General features: G+C 39.0%; 1 protein-coding gene across 2 annotated transcripts in view; it reads left to right on the top strand.

Moving 5' to 3' along the window:
* Window positions 1-1,556: 1,556 nt before the first annotated feature.
* Window positions 1,557-13,226, top strand: part of ICE1 (interactor of little elongation complex ELL subunit 1) — a 36,020-nt gene continuing 24,350 nt past the window's right edge. For both annotated transcript variants that reach the window (XM_063298724.1, XM_063298723.1), the window contains exons 1-3: window positions 1,557-1,737; window positions 10,250-10,308; window positions 12,562-12,593. In XM_063298724.1, the coding sequence (XP_063154794.1) occupies window positions 1,645-1,737; window positions 10,250-10,308; window positions 12,562-12,593 (184 nt within the window). In that variant the 5' untranslated portion in view covers window positions 1,557-1,644. The remainder of the gene's footprint in view (window positions 1,738-10,249; window positions 10,309-12,561; window positions 12,594-13,226) is intronic.

Raw genomic sequence — 13,226 nt, 5'->3', positions numbered from 1 at the left:
GTGCCCAACCTGTAGGCATTATTGCCCACCTTTTAAGGAGTGTTTTAATTATGTTTACCAATGAAATTGTATTTGCTAATGATGTAATTATTTTCTGATAGTTGTTTAAAACCTGATGTTTTAGAATTTCACACAATGCTTTTACTTCTTCATTTACCAGGCAGTCTAAACAGCAACAAATTCCTGTAACTGTTGCCAACCCATGGTGCAAACTATCAGGGCTGCAACTAGCGGGGGGGCAACCGGGGCATGTGCTGAAAGCTATTTCCAAGCGTACTTTAATCTGCAGAATAAAGTTCTAAAAAGAGATTTCTGCCTTGCGTGTTTAATTGGGCATGGCACGCCAGGATCACGAACCCAGAGTTCCTGGGACAACAATCCCATTTTAATTTGTGGAATTCCTTTCAGATTTCCAGAAAAATGCAAGATTGGATTTGGAGACATTGTGTGTGAGCATTCTGGAAGCATGGTTTATGTGCACATCTTCAATTCTTCCACAGATTCATTTTAAAAGTTGAGTTTCCAGGTATCTTCAAATCATACACTTACTTTGCTTACACAAAATATACGCATTGCAGTGCATGAATCCTGCCTGTGATTTTGTGCTGTGAGAAAGGTGGCCCCAAAATTTCCATTAAAATGTACTGTATTGCTCTGTGCATGCTGGATCATCCCAAAGCAAAACCTGCAGTTCAAAATCTGTAGTACGACAATATTTTTATTAGGTCAACCCAAGGATCAGAAAGCATCTGCAAGCTTTTGAGATCCCAGAACTCTTCTTCAAGCAAGGTGATTCAAAAAATGCAGGAAGCTCAGAGAGGGGAGGGGGGAAAACTCTTCTTTGTAGATCAGCATACAGCCTTCCATACCTGCTCAGATTTCTTCTCTGCTTCTGCTTTGGAATCATTTCTCCTTCTTCTTTAGATTGCTTTGTTATTGCTTCTCCCATCCCCAGCCCCTGTAGCAGATCATGACGTCTGTTGCTATTGCTTTTTTGTACACTTAGGATCCCATTCAGATACTGTAAAGAGTTCGATGCAGTTTTATTTGATGCAGTTCCAGAATTAACTTTTTCTTGGCTGGAAATTGCATGTGACCCTCGAGGAGCCACATTCCAAAACATATTGGGTGGGACCGAAACGAAAACTAAATTTACTTTTAAATGTGACTATAATTGAATGCAAACACTAAATGTTATTTTTCCAGTCGTACCTCTCATATTTCCCTCCTGCTGTCCCGTTTGCAAAACAGCTTAATTTGGAGGCTGGGTGAGGTTGTAACTTTCTAATAGAGCAGCCCACGCAGAGATAACGTCACCCCATGCGAAAATCCGCTTCTTGTTGAAAAAGCGAAAGGCAAAGGTCGAGTGGCACGCTGGGAGTTGTAGTCCGTCGGTCTGCTTCAGGCTGCAGGCAGTTGTTGTCCGTCGGTCCGCTTCAGGCTGTCTTTTTCTCAGGCATTGCGTTGGACAGCTAATCGCTGCGCCGCGAAGGGTCTTTTTTCCCTCTTGCGTCGCGCTGCGTAGCTACCAGCCTTCCTGGCTTCTCCGGCGGGTTTCGCTATTCTCGCTGCCGCTGCCGCCGCTGCCGCCGCCCGAGGCTTTTAACGGGCGACGGATGGGCCGCTTGGGCTGCATTGGGAATCATGATGCCCGGGGAGACCCCGCCGGCAGCCAACACGACGGCGATCGCGGCGGAGGCAGCCACGGCCTGCGCCAACTGCGGGGCCCTTCAGCAGGTAGAGATCTTGATCTGATTTGCCTCTTGTAGCCTGTCGTGCTGGGAGTGTTTTTACCGGGATGAACGGGCCTGTCTTATGACGGTCGTATTGAACGATCGGCGGCATTTTAGGGACGGAGTGAAGTGCGCAGGGAGCAAATTGGTGTGGTGAGTGGTTTGATCAACTTTCTTGGACTCTCCTCAAGTTCCCAAACACCTTTGCATCCTCCAGCATGGCGGTGAGCATCAATACTTTGTATTGATCTTAAAAAGAAGACGATTCTGATGCTTTTCTGATGTCGAGGATACACTGATAATTGCCCTTGTTGGATTGCTGGTGTAAGTTCCTTGAAAACGTAATTCGTTTTTAAAGGAACACGAATCCATTTCGTGACAGCTTTATATTCTCACGGTCAAAACTATTAGCCTAATTTTGGACATTTCTGTTTAGAAGTAAGCCTTACTGAATTCACTGAGTTTAATTCTTTAAGTATGCACATATTCGCTGTTGTCCTGGTATATTGTAGTCTTTGCCAATTGAGAAAAGGGAAATAAAAAAAAAAGAAATGTCCAATTGTAAATGCATTATCTGGTCTTAGAGACAGAATGCATACTTCAGCATTATTGTATAAGATTAAGATCTGAAGCCATCCCAGAAAAAAAAAGTGTATGTAATGTAATCAAGGAATATTGTATTTAAACTGCCTTTTTCAGTATGACTTTGCTTTCCTATGCTTACTTGAGAGTAAGCCCCCTTGCCAGATTTCCATCTGATTTAACATATCTAAGTGAGGGTATATGGTATATTAGTCAATTTTTATATTACTATCTTATACTTTTACTCATTAACTTACCTCTATTGCTTTTAGTAAACAATGTATCCTTAAAATACTAGAATTCTTTTTTTTTCCAAATCACATTAGTGTCCAAATGATCAGGTTGGATTTTGTCATGAAAAAGTTTCATGAGTTTTACAATGAATTCTGTGCCATAAACTAAAAAAAAGTGAACTGCTTAGTATTCCTAAAGTGTTTTTCCACCTAAAATCTTTCAGAAAATCAAGACAATCATCTCTTAATTATATATTCTCGTTTTCATACATGCATTTACTTTGATATCTGTTTCTGACCAATAAATTGTGTTTAGAATCTCAACCTCTTTTTTTTATAGAGTAAACCTCAGAGGAATAATTTCTTTAAACTTTTTCATTGTTCATTCTTCTTACCTTCTGTCTTTGACTGTCTTTAACTTTTCCGTGTCATCATAAAGTAATGTTCTTTCTGAACATTATCATTATTATTCTTAGCCTGCTTGTAGTGCAATTTATTTATTAATTTTCTTCATCAATTTAAACCTTCAAGTGAATCTCTATGACTCAGCAGTTTTTTACCTAGGGTTCCCAGATTTCTGAATAGGCAAAGGAGGACATGGACAATTGGAAAGTTGGACAAATGGGGGAGAAAGGAGGACACACTAACTCTTTAACTTTCTTGGCACCTGAAGCACAAATTACAGTAGAAACTGCAAAAAATGTACTTAGGCTTAGGTAAAGGTAAAGGTTTCCCTTGACGTAAAGTCCAGTCGTGTCCGACTCTAGGGGGCGGTGCTCATCTCCGTTTCAAAGCCTTGGAGCCGGCGTTGTCATAGACACTTCCGGGTCATGTGGCCAGCATGACTCACGGAACGCCGTTACCTTCCCGCCGAAGCGGTACCAATTAATCTACTCACATTTGCATGTTTTCGAACTGCTTGGTGTGCAGAAGCTGGGACGAGCAACGGGAGCTCACCCCGCCGCGCGGTTTCGAACCGCCGACCTTCCGATCGACAGCTCAGCGGTTTAACCCGCAGCGCCACCGCGTCCCGTACTTAGGCTTACATGTATATAAAATTACTTTTTCCGGTATCAGAAAGACTGGTTTTTTAACTGCAGTATTTTTCCAACAAATCTTTATTTTCAATAACATATGCTAGTGATAATATAGGACAACATCTGATCTAATTTTTTGAATAATGGAGCTATGGCCACATTTCTTCTTGCAGGGAAACATGGAAAACGGTTAATCTAGGTAGTACTAGGAATGTAATACAGACTACCTAATATCTTTAGCATGTGAATAGGTAATTTATGGACTTGAGACCAGAGACATTGCTTCATTAATTAATAAATTAATCTGGAATTTTTTTCAGTATAGAAACTTGTTTCTGTTTCTTCTTGTTGCTGAGGGAATCTGTACACTGGAGAAAGAAATTTCACCCAACCATCCCTCCCTCCCTCCCTCTGTAGCCAATCCCTGGAATCTCTTTCTTATTCTTACATAAGGATTTAATATTAGTCTTATACTTAGGACTAAGTGTAGTGTAAGACTAACATGCTCAAGTGGGGATTGCTGACGGATAATAATAACACTGTGTGAATGTGGAGAGATACAGAATCCGGCCCACCTGCTGACCTGCCTGTTATTACCAATGGTATGCACTGAAAATGACTTGTTTTTGGCCAGTGACAAAGCCAAGAAAGTGGCGTCACATTGGCAGCTTAAGGTTTGATCTGGATATGAAAGAAGAAGAATAAGGATTTAATAAGTATATTGTGGTCCAGAGGCTGATTTAAATTCTGTGTGGTCTTTGACTTTTACTAAAGTGCTTATTATTTACTTAGGCTATATTTACAGAGTGCACATTCAGCTTTTCATAATGGTTAAGGCATCATTAGTCTTCTTTCCAAGATATAAAATGTTTATCTTTGTCCAAGAGAACAAGGTATTTCTACAAGAATCTAACAAAATTCTACTTATTCTAACATTTCTTGAAAGTAGTCTGTAGAAATTGTAGCTGTGCAGTTGCTATGTCTCTACTTCATTGAATTTTCACATGGTTATTGCATGCCAATCTGATGCTTGATGAATGGAAGCAAAATACAGAAATTAATATCATTGAAAGTAGTTTTGCATAAAGTAATGTTGGATGACACAGGTGTTCTGTTTGTGATGCCTCATTCACTCAAGCACATTCTATCTTACTATTCGAAAATACTTGGTCAGTTTGCCAGATAAGCTGAAACAATTGTGTTTACAGTAGCCTTGCACATGATTCTTTAAGAAGTGACAAATTCACTGAATGTTAAATAGCCTGTTCTCCTCACATAAGCCTTGTTGTTTATTCGTTTAGTCACTTCCGACTCTTCGTGACTTCATGGACCAGCCCACGCCAGAGCTTCCTGTCGGTCATCAACACCCACAGCTCCCCCAGGGACGAGTCCATCACCTCTAGAATATCATCCATCCACCTTGCCCTTGGTCGGCCCCTCTTCCTTTTGCCTTCCACTCTCCCTAGCATCAGCATCTTCTCCAGGGTGTCCTGTCTTCTCATTATGTGGCCAAAGTATTTCAGTCTTGCCTTGAATATCATTCCCTCAAGTGAGCAGTCTGGCTTGATTTCCTGGAGGATGGACTGGTTTGATCTTCTTGCAGTCCAAGGCACTCTCAGAGTTTTCCTCCAACACCACAGTTCAAAAGCATCGATCTTCCTTCTCTCAGCCTTCCTTATGGTCCAGCTCTTGCAGCCATATGTTACTACGGGGAACACCATTGCTTTAACTATGCGGACCTTTGTTGTCAGTGTGATGTCTCTGCTCTTAACTATTTTATCGAGATTGGTCATTGCTCTTCTCCCAAGGATTAAGCGTCTTCTGATTTCCTGACTGCAGTCAGCCTCTGCAGTAATCTTCGCACCTAGAAATACAAAGTCTTTCACTGCTTCTACATTTTCTCCCTCTATTTGCCAGTTATCAATCAAGCTGGTTGCCATAATCTTGGTTTTTTTGAGGTTTAGTTGCAAGCCAGCTTTTGCACTTTCTTCTTTCACCTGCATCATAAGCCTAGGCTAAACAAATCAGAAACGGGAGCGGGACACTTGCTAACAATTTCAGTAAAGCTTTCTGTTTAGGGCCAATTCTTCCTTGTTACAGACAAGTTTAAACTGGCTATTTAGAAGCCAGTTAAATCCAAGTGTTGAACTTAATTTGTACTAAAATCCTCATCTATAATTCCTGGAATCTGAGAAGTAGACTTTTGGACTAGGCAGCTCTTTGAACTTTCTCCATTGATTCTGATTTATGTCAAAATGTTGTATTAGGTGGACCTAAACTACATGGCCTTCTGTTTACAAGTTGAATTCTGATTCCCCACCCCAGTAAGCATTATTAGGTATTCTGGGTATATGTCAGTACACTGCTTGCACCTTCTTACTGGCAGGGTATAGGAAACAGTATGATGGCTTGCGAAGTAATCCTTAGATTAGAGATCTTAGCTTGCTTGAGGCAGAAGTGGTATTTGATTATGTTTGCAGAATATGGGCCAGAATGTACCAAATCTGACTGGTATTACCCTTATTATTAACAGGGAATACTACTTTGACTGGTAATCTAATCTACAGTTTCTCTGTATTATAAAAAAGCATTAAGGAAAAGTTGATCAGAGCAGTGATGGACAGTAAAGTTTGATATCAGTGGGCCTTTCTGATAATCACCATGGCACATGAAAGACTGCAACTTGGAATATAAAAGGAATAAATTCATGAGTTAAGAACAGGACTTAATGAGAAAAATGAACAAAAGTAAAATAGATAAGTTGTTTATCTGTAATATTTAGAGAAGGATGCAACAGAGCTGAATGAAGGTAGTCTAATCTTATAGAGTTGAAAACATGTAAGGAAGGGAAGCTGTAAGTTTAATTATGAAAGGACTAGATGTCAGAAGATAGAAATTGTAGGTTCATATGAAAGGAGAAATCCATAAAATGGCAATAGTTTCATATTATGCTGCAGTGAATTGTGATAATGGAAGAGATGAGTTTGGGGGGAAATTATGCAACATTGTAAATGAATGGGATCCAGGAAAAAGTTATTTTGCTATGTGACACAAACAGATGGGTGGGAACAAAGCAAAAGTGTACAGAAAAAGTGATTGGGCCATTTGGAGAAAAAAGAATGAATGAGAATGTGACTGGTGAGTATCTGCATAGAAGAAGGCCTATTTGTTTTGAATATGTGCTTTAAGCATAAATCTATTTATAGATTGATATTTATTTATTTATTTATTCTTATTCATTCTTTCTAGTATTGATATCCTGCCCCAATCACTAGACTCTGGATGGTTTACAATCAGTAAAAAAATAATAAAACAAATATCCCCATACAATTCAAAAATCAATTTCAGGTATCTAATTAAATAAAATTTTAAAATAAAATAAATTCTTGGATTAAAACTAAATGCAAGAATAAAATTCCCCAAACCATAAGATTAAGGAAACCCACTTGTCCCTTAAATGTCTGGCAAAACAAAATAATTTTTACCTTCCTCCAAAAAATATACAGTATAGGGGCCATCTTGGCCTTTGGTAGTTACATGTTACATATTGACAGGTCAGTGACTCAGAAGGCCTGTCCCATAACTCCATTCTTTTTACCAGTTGTGGGGAGGGGGACTAATACTTACCTCTCAAATAATATAGAGATAATGGGAGATTGAAGTCTACCAGCACTAGCAGCAAAGATGAAATCCAACATCAAACCTAAAATTTATTTTTTGATTGTGTCTTTTATGCTGCTTCAATCAAAAACAACTTTGAGCAGTTTCAGTGAGATCTAGAAACTCAGGAACTGATCATGCTGGACAGTAGGGTGAACAACACATCTTCAGTATCCTCAACTTGTCTGCACAACCCATTTCAAGTAGAGTTACTCACATCCAGTCATGTCAAGAACAGGGCACCTGATAACAATCAGAATCTCCCATAGTACTGTAACCCTCACCATCCACCTTTTAGTCTAAGCTGCTAAAGTACCAAAACTGAGACAGATGTCAGATATGGCACATCTTTATCCTTGCCCAACCAGTTCTCAATTATACATGCAAATCTTTCATGATGATCATAGAAAAGTCATGTTTGAACATGGTCTTACCACGTGGATTCACTAAAAGCAGCCTGAGGCCAAGTACCAGCAATTCAGCTTCCCAGATTTGAGGAGGCAGTTGAACTAGAAGATGGGATAACTGCCAGTCGACCTTCTGTAATGGTCAGCTCCCTGGCTTCTGTAATACCTCCCTCTGCCTATCACTGTAGTAATAAGCCTTCCAGTATCAACATTTCTTTCTGAGCACCTAATCCTCCCCTCTCAACAAACCTGGGGTCTCCCCAAAAACAAAAATTAACCCTTACCCATGAGCTCAACAAGATGGACCAGTAGTCTGGCAAGCCACTCCTACCAAGTGTCTGAAGCCTTACTTCACCACCACCACTGTAATTGCCATCCCCTTCTCTACACCATTCGTCAGAATTAATTCACCTCCCCTTCTCTCAAACGAGCAGTCCCTCCCCCCATATATATCCTCCCAAGGTGAAGGATTCCAGCCTCTCGGGTATCCTATTGTCTTGGTGCCAATTTTTAAGAACAGGCAAATATTTTTGTGTAAAAGCACAATTGATTGTATTGGTTATGATAAGCAGCTCAATTAATAAAGGATATAAAAGTGGTAAGAATGTATGAATGGGCCAGACTTGTTAGTAGCATCTTGGGAAGGAATGAACATGGAAGAAAAGGAAAGAAGAAATGAGAATTAAAATAGAGCAGTTTTGGGAAGAGAGATTATGAGTCTTGTACAAGTGAGGGAACACTGGAAGGACTATTTGACATATTTGTAAGAGAGCTGTAGTAATATGTTGAAGAGTAGAAATAAAACAAATGCTAAAAATGTTATTGTCCAAAATTGATGAAAAGGAAGTCATATTGTATGAGAATGTCAGAAAACAAGGTAAAGCTGCAGCTGTAAATGGTGTAATTGAAGAAACGTTAAAATATGGATAAGATTTGCTTGTGTGGTGGCTGTGTGATTTGCTTAATGTATGCGTGGAGACTGCATCTCTGATTAATGATTGAAAAAATGCCATTATTGTTCAATCAATCAATTTTATTTCAGTCATAGACCAGCATACAACTAGCAACATAGTAATTGTGCTAAAAATAGAAATAAATTATTGTTCCCCATACCAAGGGAAAGGTAACAAAAGTGAAGTCAAAAGCTACAAGGCAATTAGTTTCTTAAGTGTGCCAGGAAAGGTGTTTGGCTGAATTCTGATTGAAAGGATACAATACAAGAGGTGGCAAAAACAAAAAATCAGAAAAACACAGTTTTATGCCTGGAAAGGGGTGTGAAGACTAGACTTTTTTCTCTTCACCAGTTCACTGTGAAATGTATGATTGTGAAGAAGTTTCTTCTTTTGGGATTTAGAGGAAGCATATGATAAAGCAATAGACTTAAATTATGGAGCATTTTGCACAAATATGGAGTTGAATGTTGGCTGCTAAATGTGATGAGTGATTTGTGATGGAAGTAATATCTTCATGAGAATACACTGAATACTTAGCAGTGGTTTATATTGAGCATGGCGGAAGACAACGATATGTAACTTCCCTTGGTTGTTTAATGTGTAGAGAATTGTGTACAGAATATTTGTAGTGCCGTTAGAGGTCTGTTAGAGGATGCCCATGTATGTGTACTTTTGTATGCGGATGATGGTTAACGGAGAATCATTATGACTGGAGCAGCATGCAAGTCAGTGTAAGAAATAAATACATAATTTGCAACAGGTTCTATATAGATTTTATGATGCAGTGAGGAATATGGATCTGAAAATTATATCAAAGGTCAAGGGAACTGTGCTTGACAGGAAAATGCACTGTTGGGAATTTTGCTACACAAGTAGCAAAAAACTAGAGCAAGTAAATGAACTTGTATACCTTGGCCGAATGTTTACTAAGGATAGGAAACTAGTTGGAGAAATGTTAAGATGTGTAAATGCTGGTGGAAAGGTAATACATGGGGTGAAGAGTAAATGGATGGTGAATAACTTATGACTGAATACAGAAGTGAATAACTAGTGTGAAAGAAGTACATTGAGGTGGTTTGGTAATATAGAGAAAATGAATGAATGAATGAGGGTTAAATTGCAGAATAAATATATGAAGGAAAAATGAATGAATTAGGAAGAAGACCAAGAAAGTTGTGGTGAGATAGGATGATAGCTTCAGAAAAAGAAAGCTCACACTTGCTCATAATTATTCACAAATTCATTCATGTTTCTCTTGTACCATTTTTGGTTTGGTTTATGTTATTTTTCTAATATAATCTTATACTGTCCATCGTACCTATAATGGTGTTATCTTTCTAGCTTCTTCTTTTTATAAAATTACTGCAGCAGGTTAAAACTTATTAAAATATGTCCTGTTTAAGTGGTGCTTCTATCCAGTCTCTGTTTTGATGAAAATATATATTTTATGGCTATGCAAGCTTTGACAATGATTTGGAAAGGCAGTTCAGAACTTGTACAAGTGCTACACTTCTTTGCTGTTGATTAAAGCAGACCATCTGAAAAAAAAGATGATACAAAGGTCCAAAGCACTTCCTCTAAATCATTTTCAAAGTGTGCACAGCTCTAATAAATATTGTTAATACTTTATCTCCTTTTTTGCAGAATTTGAATGAATATGTGGCTGCCTTAATAGCATTAAAACAGAAAATAATTGATGCTGAGTAAGTACCTTTTCATCTATTTTTGAAAGCATTTATTTATTTTTATAGTCCTAAACCATTGTCTGGATAGATTTAGGGACTAGATGGTAGACTAGGAATTTGTGACTTGGTGCAGATAAGATGGGCATAATGAGCATAAGCAGTCTAACATGGAATACAGTCCATTCAGCTTGTGTTAAACATTTTAAGATGTAACATTGATACATTTTGAGAGCTCCACTGTGTCCAGCTCTACTCTGGAAGTTGGTGTGGCAAGGATGTCAAGTAATGCCCTTGCCTGGTATGCTTTGCTGGTATGACAACAATGTTCTTCACATGGAATATGTGACTATCCTTGAAAAATGTGCAGAAACGTTTTCAAAGGGATACACTTCAGAAACCATTTTATACCAACCACTAATTAATTTTCACTGACATCATTTTCTTCCAAGCACAACTGATGGTGCTGCTTTTCACCTCCTGAGGCCTAAAACATAGGTAGACAACCTTTTGTTGGCCATGGGGTACAACTCACTCCTATCAATTATAGCATTACAAAATGTCTTTGGTGACAAGATGACATTGTTAGGAGGGGTAAATCAAATATTTGGGACACATTTGGCAAGGTGAGTGGGTTTGAAGGTTGGAATGGGAGCGAGACCTCCCTCCCATCCCCACCCTTACTTGGGGGAAAACCCAAGATATTGCACTGTCAAATGCCAGCCATTTTACTGCCAAATGTTTGTAGTTGTTGGGGAACTGCATATGAGCCATGGATTGTCCATGGATGGGTCTGGGGGTGTAAAGGACAACTTCTTTGCTTCCCAGTGTAGTCTAGCGTCATGGGATCTTTATGGAGAGGGCAAGGGACAATAGAATGACAAAACATGCATCATGATGCAAATGTTGCAATGTATGTTTTTTGCATCCATCGTTGGTGCATCATGACATAACTGCCTGCATGTTGTCATCTTAACTTTATGGGGCATGCTGTGGACACCACAAACTAGCGTTTTGATTTTGCACTGTAAAATTTAAATAGTTCTTGCTGATTAATGTCTTGGAAGTGACAAGGGATGGCTAAAGATCCAGTGTGTTAAGCATGGGGAATCTTTGGCCATGGTCTTCTTCCCTATGCCCAAACCCATCTAAGGCTCAGGCCTGGAAAAGGGGTGGTGGTGGAATTTTTGTTGGAGTTATGTGCAAGACTTTTGCCAATCATATTGGGAAGAGTGGGAGATTATTACTGAGAAATAAAAGGCAACTATTCCCCTTTTCAGTGCTCTCTTCCTTAATTAATATCACCACTTTTATGACAATTCAGCCATGCCGATAATGTCTGTTTAAAGATATTTATTTATTTTCTATCCCGCCTTTATTATTTTTATAAATAACTCAAGGCGGCGAACATACCTAATACTAATACTCCTATTTTCCCCACAACAGCAACCCTGTGAGGTGAGTTGGACTGAGAGCAAGTGACTGGCCCAAGGTCACCCAGCCGGCTTCCATGCCTAAGGCAGGACTAGAACTCACAGCCTCCTGGTTTCTAGCCTGTTGCCTTAACCACTAGACCAAACTGGCTCTCTATTATATATTCATTCATCATATTTATATAGCTGCCCATCTCACAAAACATGACTCTGGGTGACGTGCAATAAAAAAAATAAAGATCAGTAATACAAAAACAATCAGAAATTAAAAAATATTAACATTATGATTATAGAGAGAGCAACAGATATTAACATCAGTGGAGTCACCTCAATGATCATGATAGATAGATAGATAGATAGATAGATAGATAGATAGATAGATAGATAGATAGATAGATAGATAGATAAGAATTTGAGCAGAGTACATGTCCACATTTGGGAGCGGTTCCCCCACAGTTGTGTGGCTCTACCCTCTACTGTTTACACCCTTGATGTACCTACCTGGAGGCAGTTCAGTCCTCAGGGTGAAACAGATCCACATCCCCACTTTGGGGGATACATTTATGAAAACAAAAATATCTGTCTGAGAAATGAGATCTCCGATATTGTGTAGAAGATCTGATATTTGCTCAGAAGAAAAAGAGAATGCCTACCCATCTCTTCTTCTAAACATAAGAGACCATTTTCTGTATACACCAGACACAACAGTATTCAAGATATGCAGTTTAGGCTTTGGTCTCTTGAGTTCTTTTTTTTCCCCCCTTCTCCAGTCAGCAGTCTGTCTTGCTTGTTTGTCAAGTGTGGACTTTCATCTAATCCTTCTGCTCTTCTTTTCTTACAGCCACCTACTGGCAGAATACCAACAGAAGTGCAGTGATATCCTTTTCTGCATTTAAAAAAACCTGCAGTGCCTTGCTTTATTATGGGAAATTTAAATCCTAGCATTTTAAACAGTGGCATCGGAAGCTTATATTAAGTGACGAGCGGTGTTGTGATGGGATGCTGAACTGCATATACTATATGTTTTATTCATTCTGACTTCTGAAATCTTGCTGGTGTAATCTGCCTGGGCTTTGATTACCCAGAGTTGCATCAGGCAGCAGCAGACAGACAGGGAGCAGCAGCCACAACAACTTTGGTAGAAAACATATGCCTTGTTTCCATGACAATGAGAGTGTATGGTGTTTGTCTGTTGGGGGGGAATCTTCTACAAAAGATCCATTAAGTGAGAGCCATCCTGTATATGTAGTTTCTGTTGTGTTCTGACCCTTCAACCATCAAGCTAGATTCCAAAGGGACTTTGTGTGATTTTTTTTAAAAAAACGTTGAATGCAAATGCTTTCATACAAAATTTTAAATGCATACCTGCTGGTAAAGAAGCAGGATTAAGGGAAAATTCAAAATGTGATGATGCAGTCCTCATAAACACCACCACCACATTTTAGTTTGTTTTTTATCTTAGTAATGCACTTTTCAGCAAATAATCAGTTTAGCTAGAAGTGATAC

The sequence above is a fragment of the Candoia aspera genome, chromosome 3, assembly GCF_035149785.1.
Source record: "Candoia aspera isolate rCanAsp1 chromosome 3, rCanAsp1.hap2, whole genome shotgun sequence".
NCBI lineage: Eukaryota > Metazoa > Chordata > Lepidosauria > Squamata > Boidae > Candoia > Candoia aspera.
This window is presented reverse-complemented; position numbering and strand designations above follow the sequence as displayed.